The sequence below is a fragment of the Mustela erminea genome, chromosome X (genome assembly GCF_009829155.1).
Source record: "Mustela erminea isolate mMusErm1 chromosome X, mMusErm1.Pri, whole genome shotgun sequence".
Classification (NCBI taxonomy): Eukaryota; Metazoa; Chordata; class Mammalia; order Carnivora; family Mustelidae; genus Mustela; species Mustela erminea.
Window position 1 is genome coordinate 113,682,011 of NC_045635.1, and position 21,750 is coordinate 113,703,760.

The 21,750-nt window shown below is 46.4% G+C and overlaps 1 protein-coding gene and 1 non-coding gene across 2 annotated transcripts in view; both read left to right on the forward strand.

Annotated features, from left to right (window-relative positions):
- Positions 1-4,101: 4,101 nt before the first annotated feature.
- The window catches only part of CT55 (cancer/testis antigen 55), a 43,543-nt gene continuing 25,894 nt past the window's right edge, over positions 4,102-21,750 (forward strand). The window contains exons 1-3 of the mRNA XM_032329725.1: positions 4,102-4,311; positions 6,910-7,091; positions 14,137-14,281. Coding sequence (XP_032185616.1) covers positions 4,218-4,311; positions 6,910-7,091; positions 14,137-14,281 — 421 coding nt within the window. The 5' untranslated portion in view covers positions 4,102-4,217. The remainder of the gene's footprint in view (positions 4,312-6,909; positions 7,092-14,136; positions 14,282-21,750) is intronic.
- LOC116583752 lies at positions 8,071-8,177 on the forward strand. Its single transcript, XR_004282865.1, has one exon. It is a non-coding gene; the product is annotated as a U6 spliceosomal RNA (small nuclear RNA).

The following is a 21,750-nucleotide window of genomic DNA, read 5'->3' on the forward strand; positions in this document are numbered from 1 at the left end:
AAAAATCTTAAAAAAAATAACAGCTGGGGCGCCTGGGTGGTTCAGTGGGTGAAGCCTCTGCCTTTGGCTCAGGTCATGGTCTCAGGGTCCTGGAATCGAGCCCCACATCGGGCTCTCTGCTCAGCAAGGAGCCTGCTTCCCCCCACCCCCCCGCTTGCCTCTCTCCCTACTTGTGATATCTCTCTGTCAAATAAGTAAATAAAAAAAATAACAGTTAAGAGAAGTTTTCTAAACAGAATGGAAGTGATCACCCAAGGAGGATGGCACTAATTTAGGAAGGAAAAATAGTAATTGGAATGCGTAAAAATAGGAGAAAATATAATAAACCATCTTCCTCTTGAGTTTTTATAATTATTTTGATGGTTGAAGCAAAAATTATGTTATCTGATGTGGATGAAGTACTTGACATTTATATTTAAAAGTTTAAAGATTGGGGTGTGTGGGTGGCTCAGTGAGTTAAGCAACAGGCTCTTTGTTTGGGCTCAGGTCATGAGATCTGGCCCTGCATTGGGCTCTGTCCTTGGCATGGAGCCTGCTTAGGATCTCTCTCTGCCACTCCCCTGTGAACGCTCTTCCAAATAAGCAAATAAATAAAATATTTTTAAAATGTGCACAGGGTCCATTTTTTATTTTTATTTTTTAAAAAGATTTTATTTATTTATTTGACAGAGAGAGAAAGATCACAAGTAGGCAGAGAGGCAGGCAGAGAGAGAAGGGGAAGCAGGCTCCCTGCTGAGCAGAGAGCCCCATGTGGGGCAGGATCCCAGGACCCTGGGATCATGACCTGAGCCGAAGGCGGAGGCTTAACCCACTGAGCCACCCAGGCGCCCCTATTTTTTATTTTTTTTTAAAGATTTTATTTGACAGAGATCACAAGTTGGCAGAGAGGCAAGCAGAGAGAGAGGGGGGTAAGCAGGCTCCCCACTGAGCAAAGAGCCCAGTGTGGGGCTCGATCCCATGACCCTGGGACCATGACCTGAGCTGAAGGCAGAGGCTTTAACCCAATGAGCCACCCAGGCAACCCTGTGCACAGGTTTTTTTTTAAAAAAGTGAAAAGATTCAATAGACCTAAATGAAAGCAAGATTTCTATACTTCACTGGAAGTGGTTTAAATTGTCAGTGTCAGTGAGCTATGATCAGATATTATGTGTAAAACATACCATTTTCTTACTGCTGCTTTTTACCTTATTTTCACCCTCTCATTCTTGGGAAAATAGCACTCTTATCCAATCTATTGTAAAAACGGGAAAGCTTTCAGACTGCTGGATCTGTTCATGGTGTCGGAGACCCCTTGGTCTTACCCATCACCAATGTGTCCTTAGTCCCAAATGCCACTTCCAATTATACCCACAGGCTTATGGATGTGACCTATCAAGTTACACTATCATGGCCTACTGTCCCCATAACTTGTCTCCATCTTTCTTCAGCCATAACTGTCCTGGTTCAGTTAAATCCCTCCATCTTTGCCAGTTGTATAATCTTCACCATGTCATGCATGCCCTTTTCCTTACCTAATGTGTCCTGTATCCCTGCAGCCAGAGGAAAAACAAATCAGCTAGTTCCTCTTTGCAGGATTTTTTGAAAGGACTCTTTGAGGATGGGACGGCCTTTCATGGGACATCATCCCAACTCCTCTGATTCTCAGCTTGAAAGTGTCAATCAGGAAATTCTGACTCATGGATCTATCAATAACCAGACCCCAGACCCCAGCTAGAGTACTCTGAGCTCTGCCTGGTTTCATTTTTGTCTGGCGGTGGATAGCATACCCCATGGGCGTATAACTAGATAGTTGGGAACTGGAGGTCAATGTTTATTGGGTTGGTTAGCCATCCCTGTCCACATCCATAATAAAGCAGAAGATTCCCATTGGCCCATCCCATTAAACCTCCACACTTGCCTTAAATGGACACTTCCAAGAGATGTATGTGACTCTGGGTTCGCCTCTGTAGGGAGGGCCTTAGCTCCTTGGGTCAGAGTATGTGCCCATGAACACATGGTCAGAAATCTCTCCCTTCCATTAGGAGAGGTTGTTGACTCCACAGCCAAAGCAGTAGCAGCCCAGTGACAATCACTTGACTCACTGGCTAAAGCCCTTGACCATCTACTTGTTGAACAAAGAGGTGCTTGTGCCATAGCCAATACCACCTGCTACCCTTGCAGAAATCCCTCTGCAGAAGCACAAACCCAATTGTGTAAAACGAGAGAGGAAGAATATTGGCTACAGTGAATTTCACCTTAAAATCCATGGTCCTTTGATCTCTTCAGCTGGCTACCCTCAGGCTGGGGCTCTAGGTTTAGAACCATTGCTCAATCTAGATTTGTCAAGGTGATTTAATTCTGCTCTATTTCTAAGCTTTGTATATGAGCCTGATAAACCTTTGTAGAAACAACATGCCTAACAGGATGATGCTAGCCCAACACATTGAGACAATCTCTAATGCCTAGAAACCTGATAAAATACACACTTTAGTTTATTATTTTTTAAGATTTTATTTATTTATGTGAGAGAGAGACAGAGATATCAACAGAAAGCACAAGACAGGGAGAAGAGGGAGAAGTATGCTTGCAGGCTTCCAGCTGAGCAGGGAGCCTTACGTGGGGCTTGATCCCAGGACCCCAAGATCATGACCTGAGCCCAAGGCAGCCACCTAACTGACTGAACCACCCAGGCTCCCCAAGATAAACACTTTAGACATGAATGCCTGAGAGCTCTCCCTCCTGCCCTTCCTTGTTACTAAGTGTGATCTCAATGGTTGCCCTCTGATGTTAGATATGGCAATGAAGGAAGGTCCTCCTTGTTACTGAGGGACAAAACCACTAAACGTGGCAAACCTGACTCTTGATCAGTGATGCTTTTGAGGGAAGATCTTGATCAAAGGGGAAATACAAAAATGAATAAAGGCAACCTCATTTAAGAAGAAATGGGGAAGCCCTAAACAGGGAGCCTTCACTTACTACCACTTCTCAGCAGAATTTTCGGCCCCCAACAGGCAGGAGCCTGCTTTACTACCGCAGCAGGAAGAAGTAAGCAGGAGGAAGCTGGAGGAGGAAGCAGGAGCAGCAGGAGGAGGGACGATTTCCTCCGGGCTCACCTACTGCCCCACCAATGAGAAACTGCCACCACTCAGCCAACCAAAGGCCATCACAACCTTGGATTCTCACTCTCCCCTAGTGAGTTTCTTTCAAAACCACCCATCCCAACTTCCTCTCCTCTATCAAAGAAAGCTTTTTGTTGTACTCTGTACTGGCTTAAAGTTCGTCATGGTTCATGTGCCCTGAATTGCAACTGGTCTGCTGTTCCCAAATAAACTCATTTTGCTGTTACAGTATTTATTTTTTTCAACTAATATTCTTAATGTAATGTCCGCCTGGTCCCCCAAAGAAAAGACTAGTGATGCGATCCAAACTCCCTGCCTCGTGCTCCATCACCCGGCCCTCCTGACCCAGCCATCCTCATCTCCATATTGTACTTAAAAGTGGCTGTCAGCCCCATAGTGAGTGTTTTGGCACCGTTGGCTCCCTTCCAAGGAGAGCAAGACACAGCCTATGGCTTGAGACCCATGCAGACATGCAAGTTCGACTTTTCCACCGTATCTGTGGTATCACTGAACACTGAACTGAAAGCCGTAGCTTAGAGTTGACCACTGACCTTCCCGTGGAATGGGTGCAGGGGTGAGGAGGTAGGGCTGATGGGGGCTGGTGGTGCAGGGGGCTTAGAGGCCAAGGAAGAGAAAATCATTCACGCAGTGAGGAATGGGGGTCCCATACCCGGGAGCCAGAGTCTGGGGGCCTGCCTCCAACTTTGGGGCAAGTTGCCTGGCCACCTTCCAAGACAGGAATCAGGACCTCCCCGCCGCAGTGCACAGAGGCCCTCTATTCTAAGAAGTGATTTCTGGTGGGCCACCACATTTCCGCCCTCGCCTGTGGTGGGAGGAGCCACGAAGTCCCGCCCATCAGCTCACAGCCTCTGGGTGGCTTCCACTGAGCGCACTACGCCCCCATTGGCTGGGCGGGGGGCACGCGGCAGATTGAGGCCCTCGGGTCTCTGCCCGCAGCAAGGTTCGCGTAGACCCTCGGCTAGACGTACGGTCGTGCGGAGGGCTGGGCGCGGCGTCTGGCTAGCAGCTGCGATCAAAGTGCGACCGGTGGCAGAGACTCACACAGAAGAGAGCTTGGCGCTGTCTCTGAGGGGCCTGGGCTGCCCTGACGAAGCGACCATGCTTCGGTTTATTTCCAGAGTTCTTGCCTTCTTCCGGAGGAGGGTGGACTCGTCGGAGGCCGAGAGGGAGCAGCATATGAGGCTCTTGGAAGGTATTCATTTTCGTCTTCTCCCTCTCAGAGGCCTGCACCTAAGGGTGCTCCCCTCCCCTGATTCAGAGCCTCAGGCGCTCAGAAGGGGGCTGCATGGGCGTGGCAGCGCCTCCTTGTGGGAAGAGGCATCCCCGACCCTGAGCATACCCAGAACCCTCCCGTCCAAAGTGATCGATGGTGGTGTAGACAGAGAAGGCCCCTGGGGAGCCGTGCCCCACCCTTGCACTCTCCGCGCCCGTGCCTTTGGAACTTAACGTTGTGCATATGTTATGTAAGGTACAACCGATTCCTTCTCATATTTCCACTAGCAGTGGATCACCCAGATTAGCGGGTGCATTCGATTTTGTTTCTTAAACACGCGCCTATTTGAAGCCAAGTGATCAAGTCCTAGGTCAGTCGCTGGAAGCAGGCCTGGGGCCACATGGAAGGGGCTGCCCTTTATATCCTGAAATCCTGCCCCAGAGTCGGGGACTGAGGGGGTGGTGATTCAGGGGACACCAGGGCAGGCATTGCTGTGTCGGGGGGCACCCGTGAACACCGAGAATTTCGCCGGGGTTGGCGGCAGTCCTGCCCTGAAGCATGAATCCGATGGGCCGAGCCCGCGTCTCTGTCAAGCATCAGACTCAGGGCCGTCCGACCATTACTGCCACGTGGCCCTCGGAAAACCCCGCAGGGAAGTGGGAGCATCCTCACGTCCCGGTTACAGCGGGGGGCAGGGGACACACGCCCAGGGGAGAGCGGGCACCCGGCTGGAGTCACCCAGACCCCGAGGCCCAGCAGCCATTTCCTCCTGTGACTCCCCTCGCCCCCCGCCTCCTTCTGCAGGATGAGCACGGCGGGCTCAGGAGGGTCCCCTCTGTGGTCGGTGTCATCCCCCCCAGCAGCGCCCCGTCCTGCCAGGTGCCTGAATCTGCCGGCAGCTCCTCTCCCCCCCCGGAGTGTGAGAGCCGCAGAGGAGGCCGAGTCTCAGCGGAGTGGGCTGCGGAAGGCTGCTGCTTAGCTTGAGCCGGAAGCTCTCACCGCTGCATCCGTCAGCCGCACTTATTTTAAAGATTTTATTCATTTAACAGAGAGAGGGAGAGGGAGAAGCAGGCTCCCCGCCGAGCAGGGATCCCGGCACGGGGCTCGATCCCAGGACTCCAGGATCGCTACCCCAGCAGAAGGCAGATGCCCAACCAGCTGAGCCGCTCGGGCACCCCTGTTTGCTGTATTTTTGCCCATGGGGCAATACAGAAGAGTTTATGACATACTTTCTTGAGCCTAAGGGGCAGTTGTCAGTCCCTCTTGGCGCTTTCACTTTTCTTATGTTTTATGACTTGACATGACGAATTTGACCCATTTTAAAAGGTTTCAGGGGGCGCCTGGGTGGCTCAGTCGGTTAAGCGGCTGACGTCAGCTCAGATCGTGAGGCCGGGGTTCTGGGATCGAGCCCCGACTTGGGTTCCCTGCTCACAGAGTCTGCTTCTCCCTCTGCCTTTGCCCTTGTCCCTCATCCGTGGGCACAATCTGTCTCAAATAAATGAAATCTTTAAATAAAAGTTCTCAGATTTTTTTTTTTTTTTTTTGCTTCTTGAAACCATAATCAATTATAATCAGTGTTTCTCCCAGCCTCCTTGTCTGTTTCTCCCAGTCTCATTTTTGGGCAGGCACCGGAGCTTTGTGGTTCGTAATGGGCTCTGCAGACTTACTCTCTAGGTTCAGATCCCAAATTATGGCTTACTAGCTGTGTTGAGGAAAAAAAAATAAATCTGAGTGTTTTGGATGTGCATTTGGGCTAGATTTAAACCCTCAGATCTCTTTATGTGCTTTTGTCTGGTGAGACGTTTGCATAATCCCCCCTGATTCTGCTGCTCTTGTCGATAAGGATAAAATTCAGTAACAATAATGGCTGTTTAAAGACTCTCTAGATGCAGAAACCATGACAACAACTAACATGTAAGCTCTAACGAGAGGGAGGGAGTCACAGTTTTAAGCTGTTGACACAGATGTGTCAGTTCCTAATTAAAACAACCCTTTCCCCCTCCATTTTATTGAGAAATAATTATGTATAACACTGTAAGTTTAAGGTGCGGGTGATGAATTGCTATCTGTATATATTGTGAAATGATTGCACAGTAAGGTTCATTAACCCATCCGTCACCTTATGTAATTATCGTGTGTGTGCGCAATGAGAACATTTAAGATCTACTCTCCTAGGCAGACACTAGTAATGCCCTGGTTTTACAGATGAAAACTAATTCTGGGAGGTTAGGAAATGTGCCCAGGGTTACACAGATGGTAAAGGGAAGAGCTGTGTTCCCGGCCAGGCAGGCAGGTTCCAGACTCTGCCTTCTCCAGCGGAGCTCCTCTACCAAGGGCATTGGGCCACTGTGCCATACAGAGAAATGGTGGCACCAACCTTTCAACGTGAGCGTTCTGTCTCCCAAACACTTAATCACTATGTTCCTCTGTCACAGGCATCCGTATCTCAAGCTACATCCAATTTCTTTCTTGATTTAGATCGTCGTCTACCAGGACTTCCTGTGGTAAGGCTTACTTCTCATGTGTAATTCGCTTTGGACATTAACTAATGGAATGTTTTGTTTCCCCCTCTCTTAGGTGGCACCAGGTTGAAAACTGTGCAAGGAGTTGTGACGAATATCTATAGTGATTATGGTTTGATTGATGACTTAATCTACTTCAGTAGTGATGTCGTGACTGGCGATGTCCCTCTGAAGGTTGGACAAGAAGTCACTGCCATTGTGGGAAAAGATAAAACATATGGATTGAAAGCAATCAAAGTAAGATTAGGATGAGTTTGGGGACCGACTTTATGCCTGGGGGACTTTCAGCCTTGCTTCTAGTTATTCGGCCTCTCTGAGATGACCTGGTCTGACGGGTAGACACTGAGATTTGAAGTCCACTTCACTGCCTTGTGTGGGATACTTGGTCTTAGCTTTGTAGTGGTTTCTGCTTACAAAAATATAAATTGTATATCTAGTCTTCAGCATTTAAAAATGTGGTTAGCGATAATAACTTACTAGAGTCTATATTATTCTTTTAAAAAATATTTTATTTATTTATTTGACACACAGAGAGAGATCACAAGTAGGCATAGCAGCAGGCAGAGAGAGAGGGGAAAGCAGGCTCCCTGCGGAGCAGAGAGCCCGATGTGGTCTCAGATCCCAGGACCTGAGATCATGACCCAAGCCAAAGGCAGAGGCTTAACCCACTGAGCCACCCAGGCGCCCCTAGAGTCTATATTATTCTGCTACTTCTTTTTTTCAGCCTTGTAAAAGATTGTTGATTTTGTTGAACTGTAATTGCTAGGTGAACAGACATGCATTTTAACCAATTTTTTTTAGATTTTATTTATGTACTTGAGAGAAAGTGTAAGAGAGCATGAGAGAGGGGAGAGGGCCAGAGGGAGAAGCAGACTCCCTGCTGAGCAGGGAGCCTGATGTGGGACTCGATCCTGGAACTCCAGGATCATGACCTAAGCTGAAGGCAGTCGCTTAACCAACTGAGCCGCCCAGGTGCCCTAACCAATTTTTTAAACGTTTTATTTACTTATTTGAGAGACAGACAGGGATAGAGAATTGGGGGGGGGGGCGCGGAGAGGGAGAAGCAGGTTCCCCACTGAGCAAGGAGCCCAAGGGGAGGTCAATGTGGGGCTCAATCCCAGGACTATGAGATCATGACCTGAGCCAAAGGCAAATACTTACCCGACTGAGCCACTCAAGCACCCCATTTTAACCATTTTTAAAAAAGAGCAGTATTGTGCTCGCTTCGGCAGCATATATACTAAAATTGGAATGATACAGAAAAGATTAGCATGGCCCCTGTGCAAGGATGACATGCAAATTTGTGAAGCGTTCCATATTTTTTAAAAATAAAATCTTTTAAAAAATAAAAAAAAGAGCAGTATTGAGGTACAACAGACATACCATAAGATTCTCTACTTTTAAAAATATTTTTATTTTTATTTATTTATTTATTTATTTATTTAGTGAATATATAAAGTATTATTAGTCCCAGGGGTACAGGTCTGTGAATCGCCAGGTTTACATACTTCACAGCACTCACCATAGCACATATCCTCCCTAATGTCCATAACCCAACCACCCTCTCCTTACCCCCTCCCCCTGGCAACCCTCAGTTTGTTTTGTGAGATTAAGAGTCTCTTATGGTTTGTCTCCATCCAGATCCCATCTTGTTTCATTGATTCTTTTCCTACCCTCCAAATCCCCTGATTCTCCACTTTTTCTTTTCTTTTCTTTTCTTTTTTAAAGATTTTATTTATTTATTTGACAGAGAGAGATCACAGTAGGAGAGAGGAAGGGAAGAGATCACAGAGAGAGAGGAAGGAAAGCAGGCCCCCCGCTGAGCAGAGAGCCCGATGTGGGACTCGATCCCAGGACCCTGAGATCATGACCTGAGCCGAAGGCAGCGGCTTAACCCACTGAGCCACCCAGGCGCCTGATTCTCCACTTTTTAAGTAGGCTCCCCACGGGGCTTGAACACAACCCTGATATCAAGACCTAAGCTGAGACCAAGAGTCACATGCTTAACCCCATGAGCCACCCAGGAACCCCAAGATTCTCCAATTTTAAAGGCATAGTTCCTGGACGTTTTTAGTAAATGTAGTTCCTGGACGTTTTAGTAAATGTAGTTGCATTTAGTCATGCAACTGTCACCTCAGTGACGATATTTACCATGTTTTAAAGATTTTATTTATTTATTTGTTTGACAGAGAGAGAGAGCAACAGAGGGAACACAAGCAGGGGGAGTGGGAGAGGGAGAAGCAGGCTTCCCCCTGAGCAAGGAGCCTGATGCGGGGCTCCATCCCAGAACCCCAGGATCATACCCTGAGGCAAAGGAAGATGCTTAATCACTGAGCCACCCAGGTGCCCTGATACTTACCATTTTAATAGATACCATCATCAAATTATGCTTCAGCTTTATTTTACCAATTAGCACTGTCAACAGCAGGCTGTGGAAAATGCCTGTGCCAATATTAAGAAGGATGGAAATATTTCAATCTTTGAAATATTTGCCAATCTTGAAAAAAAAACAGTCTCACAATTTTATTTTGCATTTCTGTGAGTGTTGGGGAGAGTACAGCAACGTTTCTCTTCTGAGAGCCATTTCCACAGTAGGAGCATTAGAGCTATTTATGTTATGGGAATGAGAGCTTTGTTGGGAAATTTCTCATGTGAGCTTTTTTAAATTTTATTTTTTTAAAGATTTTATTTATTTATTTGACAGTGAGAGACACAGCAAGAGAGGGAACTCAAGCAGGGGGAGTGGGAGAGGGAGAAGCAGGCTTCCCACTAAACAGGGACGACCCCCCTGCCAACATGAGCTTAATCCTAGGACCCCGGGATCGTGACTGGAGCCAAAGACAGATGCTTAACCAACTGAGCCACTCAGGCACCCCTCATATGAATGTTTTGCCAGTATTTCCTCCAAGGCTGTCTTTTGACTTTGTGCAGTTCAACTTTTTTAAAAAAGATTTTATTTATTTATTTGACAGAGAGAGATCACAAGTAGGCAGAGAGGCAGGCAGAGAGAGGGAGAGGAGGAAGCAGGCTCCCTGCTGAGCAGAGAGCCCGATGTGGGGCTCCATTCCAGGGTCCTGAGATCATGACCTGAGCTGAAGGTAGAGGCTTTAACCCACTGAGCCACCCAGGCGCCCGTGCAACTTAATTTTGATATACTGGAATGTGCCCATCTGGTGCAGGTGAGCGGACTTGCCATTTTCTGAGATGTAGAAGATGGGGGGGAGTGCAGGTTTTTTTCTGGGAAGTTCAGAATATATTAAGTTTTGTCCATGTTAAGCTTGAGATACTGACGGGACACTATGTCTGTAACTTGGTGTATTCAGTTCAAGGATAGGAAACAGGAAGTGATTGTTAACAGAAGAGGCTGAGATGGAGCCTCTCCAGGAGAGGGAGGTCACATAGAAGCCAGGCAAGGTTTTCCAGTTGGATCAAATGCTAAGAGGTTGAGTGATGGGAGCGGAGCAAATGGACTGTTGGATTTGATAACCTTGCTGGTGATTTTAAGAGCAGTTTCAGAGGCATATTGGAGATATAAGGCCTGATAGGAGAGCAGTGAGGAGCTGATGGGAGATGGGGAGGTGAGTATAGACGAATCTTTAAATGTCTTTTGCTGGGAGGAGGAGCAAAGAAATGAGACTGAAGGAGAAATAGGATCAAGGGAGATTTTTTTTTTTTAAAAAGAAGGACTAAGAGTACCCTTATGATGAGCAGTGAGTAATGTATGGAATTGCATCACTGTGTTGTATGCCTGCAGCTCATAGAACAGTGTAGATCACCTGTACTGGAATTAAGAAAATAAAAATAAAACAAAATAAAAATGAAGACAGCTACAAAATATTCCTGATGGCAATAAAAAGAGAACTGATTGAATGGAAAGCCAGAATGCTTCTGGATGAAAAGGATATTTAAAAACTTTTGGTTTTTGAGGTGATCATAAGTTTAAGATAAACTCGATAAAATTCACAGATACTTACCAGAAAAAAAGAGGAAGGTCTAGAGAATGTTTGTATGTGGATTTATTAGAAAGAGGAAAATTGGGGTGCCTGGGTGGCTCAGTCTTTAAGCGTCTGCCTATGGCTCAGGTCATGATCCCAGGGTCCTAGGATCAAGCCCCACATCGGGCTCCCTGCTCAGTGGGATGCCTGCTTCCTCCCTCTTCCACTCCCCCTGCTTGTGTTCCCTCTCTCGCTCTGTCTCTTTCTGTCAAATAAGTAAAATCTTTAAAAAAAAGAAGAGGAAAAATTGTTGATACAGAGGGAAGACACAGAGACAAGACAGAGTGGTACCGTGTGCCCAGCTGGGGCATTGGTCTTGGGTAAGGGGCTTGGGTGACCCTCCACTATTTTATTTTTATAGTTTTTTTTAAAGATTTTATTTATTTATTTGACAGAGAGAGATCACAAGTAGGCAGAGAGGCAGGCAGAGAGAGAGAGGAGGAAGCAGGCTCCCTGCTGAGCAGAAAGCCCGATGCGGGGCTCGATCCCAGGACCCTGAGATCATGACCTGAGCGGAAGGCAACGGCTTAACCCACTGAGCCACCCAGGCGCCCCGTGACCCTCCACTATTATAGGGAAGGCAGAGAAATCCAGGTGCCAGGAAGTTGATACAGGAGGCCTTGTCCAGTGGCCTTTATTTGCTCATAGAAAACATCTGTGTTCACTGTTTCTGCATTAATGAACATAAAATATTTGCATAATTTAAAAAATAGCCTACCAGTGTTCCAGGTGTGGGCAGCTAGGTTCAGATTGTGAGAAGGCATGGTTACTCCGTGTGGTGGTTAGTAGAGAGTCAGGAACAGAGAGGACACGGGGTCTTCGAGGTCATCCATTTGGATATTGACAGAAGTGGTGGTGGGGCCGTAGTTGGGAGCCTGGTGCTTAATTCCTCACTGAAAATGAATGAGGGGGAACTGACCATGAGATTGACCTTGGCAGCTGGAAATGCACAGACAGAGAAATGGAAATAGGCCGTGACTTAGGCTATTAAAAACAAAAACAAAAGCCCCATGAGAATGAATTGACACCTCTATGGATCAAGTTTCCATTAGAAACCTAATGAGGGCGCCTGGATAGCTCAGTGGGTTAAAGCCTCTGTCTTCGGCTCAGGTCATGATCCCACGGCCCTAGGATCGAGCCCTGCATCAGGCTCTCTGCTCAGCTGGGAGTCTGCTTCTCCCTCTACCTCTCTCTGACAAATAAATAAATAAAATCTTAAAAAAATAAAATAATGTGTCAACAGTCTATTGACATTTGCAATCATTTGGTAATAAATCAATAATACATATAAATACTAAATTTTCCCTTAAAACAGTGCGTAGAGTGCCACCTGGTTGGCTCAGTTGTTAAGTGCCTGCCTTCGGCTCAGGTCACGATTCCAGGGTCCTGGCAGGAAGCCTGCTTCTCCCTCTCCCACTCCCTCTGCTTGTGTTCCCTCTCTTGCTGTGTCTCTCTCTGTCAAATAAATCAGTAAAATCTTTTTTTAAAAGTGCATAGATATTTATGGATAGTACAGACATCTGGAGCAGGGTCAGTACCAGAATGGGGTCAGTGTTTATCTTTAGGTAGGTAGTAGATTTGTGAATTATGTGTAGTTTTTTGCTTCTTTCTCTGTCTCATGTATTTCTATAATGAATATGTATTATTTTCACAGTTAGAAAAGAAAAGGGGCACCTGGGTAGCTCAGTCACTTAAGAGGACAACTCTTGATTTTGGCTCAAGTCATGATCTCAGGGTGGTGGGGTCCCAGACCTGCATGAGGTTCTGCTTCAGGCTCCACATGGGGCTCTGTGCTCAGGGAGGGGCCTGCTTGAGAGTCTCTCTCTCCCTCTCCCTCTGCCTCCCGTCCCCACCACATATACGCACGCTCTTTCTTTCTCAAAAAAAAAAAAAAAAAAAGAAGAAGAAGAAAAACAAAATACAAAATGAAGGCACTGTACTTCCAGTAATAAAGGTTTTGAATGCCCCCCTATTGTAGATAAATTAAGTCTTTGCATTTTAGAGCTTCTCCCTTCCCATGTTATTTTCCCAACTGTATATTTCATGTTTTGCCCTCTGGGTGCACTGATCTGGAATCTTAGTTTTCTTCCTTGTTCCTCTAACTTGGAATGTGTTGTCTCTCTTCCCCTGCCATCTTCCTACCCCTGTCCTCAACCCTGCCTCCATTTGCCGGCTAAAAATCATTCTCCTCTCTCACAGCCCATGTCAGATCCCACTCTCTCCAAGACTGTGTCCTATGTTCTTTCATCTGAAATTCTCTCCATACTGGGAATTCCCAGAAGCCTACATTGCACTTGGTTTTATCATTTGTCATAACTTACACTGAATAATTGATTTTTGTCTTTTATTCCCCCTGGATTGTGACTAGCTAAAGGGCAGGAACAGTATATCTCCTACCTTTGAATCTAGTACTATCAGGGCATTGAACTTGGTTGGTACACAAAGTATGTTTTTAGACACATTTAAAATATATATGACAGAACAGGGACGCCTGGGTGGTTCAGTCAGTTAAGCATCAGACTCTGGATTTTGGCTCAGGTCATGATTTCAGGTTCGTGAGTTTGAGCCCCACATCGGGTACCATACTGGGCATGGAGATTCTCTCTCTCCCACACACACAAAAAAAGATTCTCTCCCTCTGCCTCTGCCCCTCCCCCAGCTCACTCACTCTCAAAATAAATAAAATCTTAAAAAATATATATGACAGATACACTAAGAGTGAACCTTCATTTAAACTATAGACTTTAGGGATGTCTGGGTGGCTCGGGGGGTTAAACATCTGCCTCAGGCTCAGGTCATGATCCCGGGGTCCTGGGATCGAGCCCCACATGGGGCTCTCTGCTCATCGGGGAGCCTGCTCCCCCCCCCTCTCTGCCTGCTGCTCCCCCTGCTTGTGCTCTCTTGTGCTCTCTCTCTGGCAAATAAATAAATAAAACCTTAAAAAAATAAACTGTGGACTTTAAAGATACGGTATCAGTATCAGTTCATCAATGACAGAGATGGACCAGTCCAACAGTGCAAGGTGCTAGTAATAGGGCACACTAAGGACAGAGGGGCAGAATGTATGGGAAATTTCAGCTCAGTATTCCTAAACTGCTCTAAAAAATAAAGTAATAAAAGATAAAAAGCTCATTCATTATTTTCATCATCTCATGCCTGTGATACATTTGTCAGGTGAACTGTTTATTATACTTGTTTCAACCACTTCTGGAATGACAGTGATTTAAGCATGTTTCTGCTTTTTCAAACTGCGTTATGTTTGCTGGAATGGTTTCCTTTTCTCACAGGTGGATGCGCTCTGTGACAGTTGCCATGGCAATGGGCCCCCGGACTCCTATGCTAGAGTTTCATTTGGCTGTGTTTCCACTGTCGTGGAAGGCGCTAACTACATTGATCACACAACCTACTTCTCTCTAGATGTCGTTTGTAAAGGTACAGTTTACATGGTTCAACATTTAAAATTTGGTTTTGCCTTTTAATTTTATCGACTGGCTTTGGAGATGGTTACCGGTACCATTTCCAGGAAATCCATTTGGCAAGAGGATTTTTGGATTTGAACTACTTCTCTAGTGTCCTTGGCTCCAATCAGAGGCTCTTTGGTACTTGAGGTGGGCCTTAGAAATCGAAAATAATGTGCAGCAAGGGAAAGCTGACATAATGTTCTTAGAAACTGAGGCTGTCATTTGTTGACATATCATTTATTGGATGTGGTTGCTAGTTTTGTGTCATTTTCCCATTCATATAGGCACTGAATTTCTAATCTAACTGAAAAATAATACAGGTCCACAGGGATATTCTTTTTCTTTTATTTGAATTTTTTAAAGATTTATTTATTTATTTTAGAGAGAGAGCAAGTGGGGGAGAAGGAGAGAGAATCCTGAAGCAGACTCCCTACTGAGTGCGGAGCCCCATGTGGGACTCATTCCTAGGACCCTGAGATCACAACCTGAGCCAAAACCAAGAGTCGGATGTCCAACCAACTGAGCCCCCCAGGCGCTGCACAGGGATACTGTTTTTTAAAAATTATTTCAGGGGCGCCTGGGTGGCTCAGCAGGTTAAGCCTCTGCCTTTGGCTCAGGTCATGATCTCAGTGTCCTGGGATCAAGTTATGCATCAGGCTCTCTGCTCAGGAAGAAGCCTGCTTCCTCCTCTCTCTCTGCCTATCTCTCTGCCTACTTGGGATCTCTGTCAAATAAATAAATAAAGTCTTTTTAAAAAATTATTTCAAATGCCTTAAAACCAAGTTTGGAGTTAGTCTTATACCTTTCTGTTCATTTGCAAACTCTGCCAGCCCCCCTGCCCGGCCCCCAGCACCATACATGGAGGGCCCAGAGAGACCAGGAAAAGGGGCAGGCCACTCCTGATTGGTGGGTAGCTGGTGTAATAAGCAAGGGAACTTACAAACGAAGCTTGTCTGGGGGGGGGACACAAAAGGAGTAGATCTTTGCACCCATCTGCCAGAATATTAGAAGTTGACATAAATGCCTTAATTGAGTTCAGTCACCTATACGGTCCAGATTGTCTCTGCCACACCTTACTCTCTACAGGCTTTGACTTCCACCTGCGGGAGTTGGAGGGCTAGAACATACATTCCCAGGACAGGGCAGGGGGTGAGGAGCCCCCAACCCCCAGGCTCCTCTTCCTGGGTCAGCTGGTGGTCACATCCTCTTGATGACCTCCCCTAGCACTTGCTCTGGGTGTGTGTGTGTGTGTGTGTGTGTGTGTGTGTGTGTGTGTACTATTGTTGAATTCTGTTTGTAATTATCAGGTCTAACAGTGTGTTGTTTCATGCCTAAAGCGATTATTTCTTAATTTGTTTATGCTAGTTGAGTTTAACTCAGGTGGTGATGTAGTGCTTGGTAGTGGCAAGACAAGACAAGTAAGACTTGTAAACCCTGTGTGTAAAGGGTTCATAGTCTAATTGGGAGAGATGGATGTGTAGGCACATTTTTTAAAAGATTATTTATTTATTTATTTATTTAAAGATTTGATTTATTTGTCAGAGAGAAAAAGCCAAGCGTAGGGAGCAGCAGGCAGAGAGAAGCAGGCTCCCTGCCAAGCAAGGAGCCTGATGTGAGGGGCGCCTGGGTGGTTCAGTGGGTAAAGCCTCTGCCTTCGGCTCAGGACATGATCTCAGGGTCCTGGGATCGATCCCCGAATCTGGCTTTCTGCTCAGTGGGAGCCTGCTTCACCCCTGCCCCCAACCCTGCCTCTCTGCCTTTCTGGCTTCTTGTGATCTTTCTCTGTTAAATAAGTAAAAGCTTAAAAAAAAATAAAATCTTTAAAAAAAAAGGAGCCCCATGTGGGACTTGATCTCAGGACCCTAGGATCATGACCTGAGCCAAAGGCAGACAATTAGCCAGCTGAGCCACCCAGGTTCCCTAGGACATGTGGGTACATTGAAAGAACATGATGAAAACAACATTACTGAGCAGGGAAGACAGAATGACCACCCGCTGTGGGGAGACTTGGGGAGGGCTGCCTGGGTAAGATGCTTTCCTAGCCAGACTCTATACTTTGCCACCCTCTGCCAGGCTAGCTTTGGAAAGACAAATAGAAGTAAGACTTTGGTACCTGTTTAAGCCCAACCAGCTGTTGTGTAGCTTGAATACCAAAGGGGGAAGTTGGTTCAGCCATACCAGGCAGCTTTCCACTTAATTTTCCTGAGATTTAAAAGTCAGGACTTGACGGGCGCCTGGGTGGCTCAGTGGGTTAGGCCGCTGCCTTCGGCTCAGGTCATGATCTCAGGGTCCTGGGATCGAGTCCCGCATCGGGCTCTCTGCTCAGCGGGGAGCCTGCTTCCTCCTCTCTCTCTCTCTCTGCCTGCCTCTCTGCCTACTTGTGATCTCTCTCTGTCAAATAAATAAATAAAATCTTTAAGAAAAAAAAAACATTAAAAAAAAAAAAAGTCAGGACTTGGGGCACCTGGGTGGCTCAGTGGGTTAAGCCTCTGCCTTCAGCTCAGGTCATGATCTCGGGGTCCTGGGATTGAGCCCTGTGCCAGGCTCTCTGCTCAGCAGGGAGCCTGCTTCCTCCTCTCTCTCTGCCTGCTGTTCTGCCTACTTATGATCTCTCTCTCTGTCAAATGAATAAATAATATCTTAAAAAAAAAAAAGTCAGGACTTGACTGTAGTTGGTAACCGTGGAAGTCCCCAGAGATGATTATTGGTGACAGCTGGGATTTTAAGACACGTTTAGTTAGAAATAGCTCGTTCAAGGAGAAAAGTCCCCTGGGATTGCTAAACTCTGAAGTCAATTTCCCAGTCCATGTAACCATGCCAACAGGAAGGCGCCACCAACGGTAGCCCTCCCTAGGAGAATTCATCTCAAGATGGGAAACACTTGAAAGTGTTTTTAATGCCAAAGGTAGTGATGGAAGGTGCAGTAAAGAGTGGGAAGGACCTACGGAACCAGGGCCCTGAGGCATAAAAGAGGCTGGACCCAGAGCACAGGTGAAAGGTTTTACTGCGGCAAAATTAAATTGAGTGAATCAGCATAATAGACCTCTGGAGAGTGGAAAAGAAGAATGTATTAGAAAGGCCTGAGCGCCTAATCAATCATACTTAGCATTGTCAGAAGAGCTGATGTTAATCTGATTATGAAACCTAAGGAAAAAGACCAAAGATAAATTCCGATTTAATGTAATGGGAGGGGCTCAGTTGGTTAAGTGACTGACACCCAACTCTTTTTTTTTTTTTAAAGATATTATTTATTTATTTGACAGACAGCGATCACAAGTAGTCAGAGAGACAGGTAGAGAGAGAGGAGGAAGCAGCCTCCCTGCGGACCGACGTGGGGCTCGATCCCAGGATCCTGGGACCACGACCTGAGCCGAAGGCAGAGGTTTTAATGCACTGAGCCACCCAGGCACCCCTGATACCCAACTCTTGATTTCGGCTCAGGTCACGATCGCAGGGTTGTGGGGGTCAAGCCCATGTGGGGCTCCATGCTCAGTGGGGAATCTGCTTGAGATTTTCTCCCTCTCCGTCTCCCTCTGCTCCCTCCCCTACTCCCTCTCTCTAAAATAAATAAATAAATAAATCTAAAACCAAATACATAATTGGAATTGAGATGCCTGGGTGGCTCAGTCGGTTAAGGGTCCAACTCATGATTTCAGCTCAGGTCATGATCTCATGGGTCCTGAGATCAAGCCCCGACTCAGGCTTCACCGTCAGTGGGGAGTCTGCTTGGGATTCCCTCCATCTGCCCCTGCCCCCAATCTCTCTTTCTCTCTCTCTCTCTCTCTCTCTCTCTCTCTCAAATAAATAAAAACTTTAAAAAAAATAATGGGAATCTAAAAGATGGAAAAATTGTTAAATTTTCTCATCCCACATGGTGGGTGGGGACTCAGTGTATATTCTTTTCTTGTAGATGTTCATGCAACAGAATATTTGAGTGCTTAGCCCTGTCGCAGGTACTGTTTTCCTAATATTTGCATTCTGATGAGGTAGATCTCAGATGGGCAGCAAGTGAGTGAGTCCCCCCACCGCTGCCAAAAGAGAGAGAGTCCCAGAGTATTTTCTCCTCTCCAGGACTTGAACCAGGTACTGTGACAGTACTGGGAGTGGGTTGGGCTGGGCTGGGGTGGGGTTTGCTATTGGTAGCAGATTAGGGAAAGCCTCATTGAGGAAATGACTTGGACCTGAGGGAGGAGTTTGGCTGGGGAAAACACTTAAATCAGGGGAGAGTCACTGTAAAAGTCCTACGGTGGGAAAATCCATGGCCTGTCGTAGGAACTGAAGGATGGACAGGGCATGGTGAGCTTGTGTGATATGACCTGAACGAGGGGTGGTATGAGATGGGATTGTAAGTGCCAGGAGGATCCCTGTGGTACGATGTGGTCCTGTGTTAGGTTCGTAATTTACACTAGATTTACTCCTGTTGAGAACCTTTTGAGGTAGCCCGGATGCAGTTGGTTCTGGTAGGATGGGGTAGTGACGGAAACAGCTAAGAGTGGGTTGAGGAAGAAGTGGGAAGTGAATCTGTGGAGACCATGAGAGCCTGGAGCACGGAAGAGGGAGTAGCTGAGCCTGTGTGTTCTTCCGTTCAGAACTCAGAGGTGTTTCTATGTCAGTGGAGGTGCTCGAATGGGTGCTTCCAAGCCCAAGATCCCATTTGTGGTGACCTGCTTCACAGGATGGTGGTGACCTGCCCCATTTTGCAGACAAGGGTGAGAGGGTTTAGGTTCATGAGTGTTTGCTTGTTCGAAATGGTTAACATCAGGAATGGGTCCAAGATTATGTTTTTTCAGGTAAATAAACAGCAAATCTTAACCATTTTGATGAAGAATGCTAAAATAGAATAGAGCATTCAGCCTCAGGGCGGGGGTGCGGAGTCTACCAAGTACACAAGGCTGGAATTTCATTCTGTAGTTTTCAGGGTGCCTAACATCCTACATATGCTTATCTAACCAGTGTGTCTGAGTTAGAACCCTGGGGTCTCAAGTAAGGTTTTTCTCTTTATTTTTCAGAATATACTGGCCTGAGGGTCACCTGGGAGGATCAGTCGGTTAAGTACGTGCCTTTGGTGCAGGTTGAGATCAAGCCCTGAGTCAGGCTTCCTGCTCAGCGGGGAGCCTGCTTCAGATTCTTTGTCCCTCTCCTACTCACACTCTCTCCCGTAAATAAGTAACACTTTTGTTTTTTAAAGAATATATTGACTTGTGTGCCCATTTGAAAGAGTAAAAGGAAATCCCATGTAACATTTTAAGACTTTATTTTTTACTTATCAAAGAGAGAGCTCGAGCATAAGCAGGGGGTGCGGAAGGCAGAGGGAGAAGCAGGCTCCTCAGAGACCAGGGAGACTGATGCGGGACTCGATCCCAGGACCCTGAGGTCCTGACCTGAGCCAAAGGCAGAGGCTTAACCAACTGAGCCACCCAGGCCTCCCTCCATGTAACCTTCTTAACCCTTTTTGGATTTTCTCTTATGCCTTGAGTTACTCAGTTGCACGGCATCTTACTCCGTTCAGAGGCAGCCTCCCTGCTTCAGTATGCCTCTGTAGTGACCAACAGTCACTAAAAGACCCTGTTCTTCAGCTGCTGACATTCTTTTTTTTTTAAGATTTTATTTATTTATTTGACAGACAAATCACAAGTAGATGGAGAGGCAGGCAGAGAGAGAGAGAGGAGGAAGCAGGCTCCCCGCTGAGCAGAGAGCCCCATGCGGGGCTCGATCCCAGGACCCTGAGATCATGGCCTGAGCCGAAGGCAGAGGCTTTAACCCACTGAGCCACCCAGGTGCCCCCAGCTGCTGACATTCTTATGATTGGATTCGGGAGACTAGAGTAGACTGGGAGATGTTGGAGTATTTATTCCTCTAGATAACCTCATTGCTAGGCTGCACATTGGCAATGACTTTATACATCTACCAATGGCCATAGCTTGTGTAGGGCACCCCGCTCCTAGAGCTATAGCTATAGGAGGTGACCATATCCTCTCTTGTCCAATCTGAGTCATTCTGGGGCTAAAAAACGGTGTTACACTTGCTTAAAGTTAAATCGACTTTAGAAATTATTATGTGTGACTAACAAATTGGTTTTCTAAGTTTAGGCATTTACAATAGTCAATATATTTTTTCTTTTTTTAAGTTTTATTTATTTGAAAGGGAGACAGACAGCACAAGCAGGGGGAAGGGCAGAGGAGCCCAACATGGGGCTCAATCCTAGGGCTCTGGGATCATGACCTGAGCCAAAGGCAGATGCTTAACCAGCTTACGGAGTCCTCACATGACATTTCCTTAGTGTGTGTGAGGGGGAGAGAGAGAGAGCACAAAACCCTCAGTGCCCCTTCTTACAAGGACACTAATCCTATCAGATTAGGTTCCCTTTCTTTGTTTTTTTATTTATGTCTACACCCAACATGGGACTTGAACTCATGACCCCAAGATCAAGAGTCATGGGCTCTATTGACTGAGCCAGCCAGGTGCCCCTTCTTAGGAGCTCATTTAATCTTAGTTACTTCCTTAGAGGCCCCATCTCTGATTACAGTCACCCTGGAGATCAGGGCTTTGACACAGGAATTTTAGGGGGACACATTCAGTCCATAGCCCAGAGGAATCATATAATTCGTGTATTCATCAACTTTCCTGGAAAATTATTTCATGACTCATTTTCCCTAAACATGCATTCATGCTTCTGCTCATTGCTGCCAAAAGGGTTTAGTGAAAACTAAAAACGGGGGTTACCACATTATTAAACAAGTAAGTAGTTATAGGTTTACATTATGGCAAGGACATTCAGACTAATCTCTACCCTGCATGACAAGACATCGGAGTTGAGTTTGCCTATAAATGTATTAGGTAAAGCTAACCTGGAGTTTCTTGCATTTCCCAGCGATCCTCCTGACTTGATAGCCCGGCAGAATCTTGCCAGTTTTAGGCTGTGGAGTGTATTTGGGGCTGACTATGTGCCAGGCACTATTCTGTGAGTTTTATATGCACTGATTAATTCTCCCATCAACTCTCTGTGCTAAGTCCAGCAGTTATGCTTCTCATTTTATAGATGAATAAATCAAGGCACAAAGAGGTTAAGAAACTTGCCCAAGGTTGCAGGTCGAGTAGTTGGAAGCTAGGCAGCCAGACTGACACATGTGCCCTGACTTACACACTTCTCTGCGTCTCCAGAGTGGTTGCAAACTTGAACAGTGGTTTAATAAATTCCGTGCTGCTCTCAAAGAGCTTGGCCTGGGATGCCCAACAGACTTAGTTAAACCAGAGAGAGAATCGATGTCTAGAGGATTACAGACGTCCTTCTTTTTTTTAAGATTTTATTTATTTGACAGAGATCACAAGTAGGCAGAGAGGCAGGCAGAGAGAGAGGAAGGGAAGCAGGCTCCCCACTGAGCAGAGAGCCCAATGCAGGGCTCGATCCCAGGACCCTGGGATCATGACCTGAGCCGAAGG